Source organism: Palaemon carinicauda, chromosome 10 (assembly GCF_036898095.1).
Source record: "Palaemon carinicauda isolate YSFRI2023 chromosome 10, ASM3689809v2, whole genome shotgun sequence".
Classification (NCBI taxonomy): domain Eukaryota; kingdom Metazoa; phylum Arthropoda; class Malacostraca; order Decapoda; family Palaemonidae; genus Palaemon; species Palaemon carinicauda.
In genome coordinates this window covers 81,929,806-81,931,453 of record NC_090734.1, presented here as the reverse complement: position 1 = coordinate 81,931,453, position 1,648 = coordinate 81,929,806, and the positions used below count along the sequence as shown (strand labels likewise).

General features: G+C 35.2%; 1 protein-coding gene across 1 annotated transcript in view; it reads right to left on the bottom strand.

The window, feature by feature from the left end:
- Positions 1-1,157: 1,157 nt before the first annotated feature.
- The window catches only part of LOC137648085 (KRAB-A domain-containing protein 2-like), an 815-nt gene continuing 324 nt past the window's right edge, over positions 1,158-1,648 (bottom strand). The window contains exons 2-3 of the mRNA XM_068381020.1: positions 1,604-1,648; positions 1,158-1,517 (exon numbers count right to left, since the gene is read on the bottom strand). The exon at positions 1,604-1,648 is cut by the window's right edge and continues 75 nt beyond it. Coding sequence (XP_068237121.1) covers positions 1,158-1,517; positions 1,604-1,648 — 405 coding nt within the window. The remainder of the gene's footprint in view (positions 1,518-1,603) is intronic.

Genomic DNA, 1,648 nt, shown 5'->3' with positions numbered 1-1,648 from the left:
ATATATATATATATATATATATATATATATGTATAAGCATATATATAAATATATGAATATATACTGTATATATATAAATAATATATATATATACATATATATATATATATATATATATATATATATATATATATATATATATATATATATATATATATATATATATATATATATGTTATGGTCATTTGGAGGAATTGGTCATTTTGGAAAATAACCAAAATATCTGTCAGTATGCAAAATGCCCAAATAATTGTGGTCATTTTGGAAAATGACTAGAAGTTTGGTCATTTTGCAAAATGACTATTAGTATCGTTGGTCATTTTGTAAAGTTACCCTAATAGCTGCTGGTCATTATGCAAAAATAAACAAATAGCAACTTAGAATTGATTAGGAAAAGTTTAAGTATTAATAAAGGTGTGTGTTTTATTTATTCAACATTAAAAACTTACATTACACATTACAAGTATATTAGAATATTGAAAGAACTAAAACTGAACTTGAAAATTATTTCAACAATTATCAAAATTAGCATTATCTGACTTGTTTGAACAAGAGTTGCTGCATTTATATATGCCGTTGCACAATACTTCGTTTTTGAAGCATTTACAGCGTCTGCTCCGACATGACTGGTTGCAGCTACACTTACTGATCCCCTGGTCATGTCCCATCAAGTCTGCAATAGCTACCTCTCGCAGACTGACTTCGCGATCCTTTATTACCTCTTCGAGTGACATAAATTTTTCAGCACATAAAGTGAACTGATTCCGACTATACACCTGTTTAAGTAAACCATGTTTTGTCCCTAGTTTGTAAGTTCCACCATCCATTGTCTCAGTTATAATTGCCTTTGCATTCGCAAACTCCACTCGTCCACGGTCAACAAGTGGAATAAGAACCATGACAAGTGTCCCCTGCAAGGGCTGGCTTGAAACGCTGTACTGATTTATCCTTCATTTTTTTAGCTTGCTTCTCTTGTTGTATTTTCGATTCCCTTCGTTCAGCCAGAATGCTACGATTTCTTTTGCATAGGCAACAGAGCACACGGTCATCAACATTGTCATTTACAGTTGAACAACACTGACCAGAAGGATGACATGGAATGTTTTGACCACACGAGTTGCAATTTATGGCACAACTTTCAGCACTTTTCCCCTGTTCTACTTTTGATCTTCTTCATTAACTAAACAAAGTGCTTCTGCAAGCTGCTCCTCTGTCTCCATGCCTTCCATTATTTCTTCTGGTATGTTGACAGGAGAAATACCAAGATGAGCCTTTTCTCCGTACATGGCTTCATAAGGTGTCCTGCCAATTCCAGAATGGAAGCGAGTGTTTTTCTGCCACTGAACAAAGCGCAGTCCATTTGACCATTGTGTAGTGTTGTTGTCTTTCATCCAGCAAGCGAGTATTGCTTCAACATCTCTGTTTGCTCGTTCCACGGAACCCTGTGATTGAGAATATCTTGGTTTCCCATGAACTAGCTTACATTCTGCCCACATAGCCAGAACTTCCTTGATTACCTTATTTGAAAATTCTCTCCCATTGTCAGATTGAAGAATATGAGGGGCTCCTTTATCACAGAAAATGTCAACCAGGTGAAAGCTACCTCCTTGGCAGTCTTAGTCTGTAGGGCTCGAAGGCATATCATCTT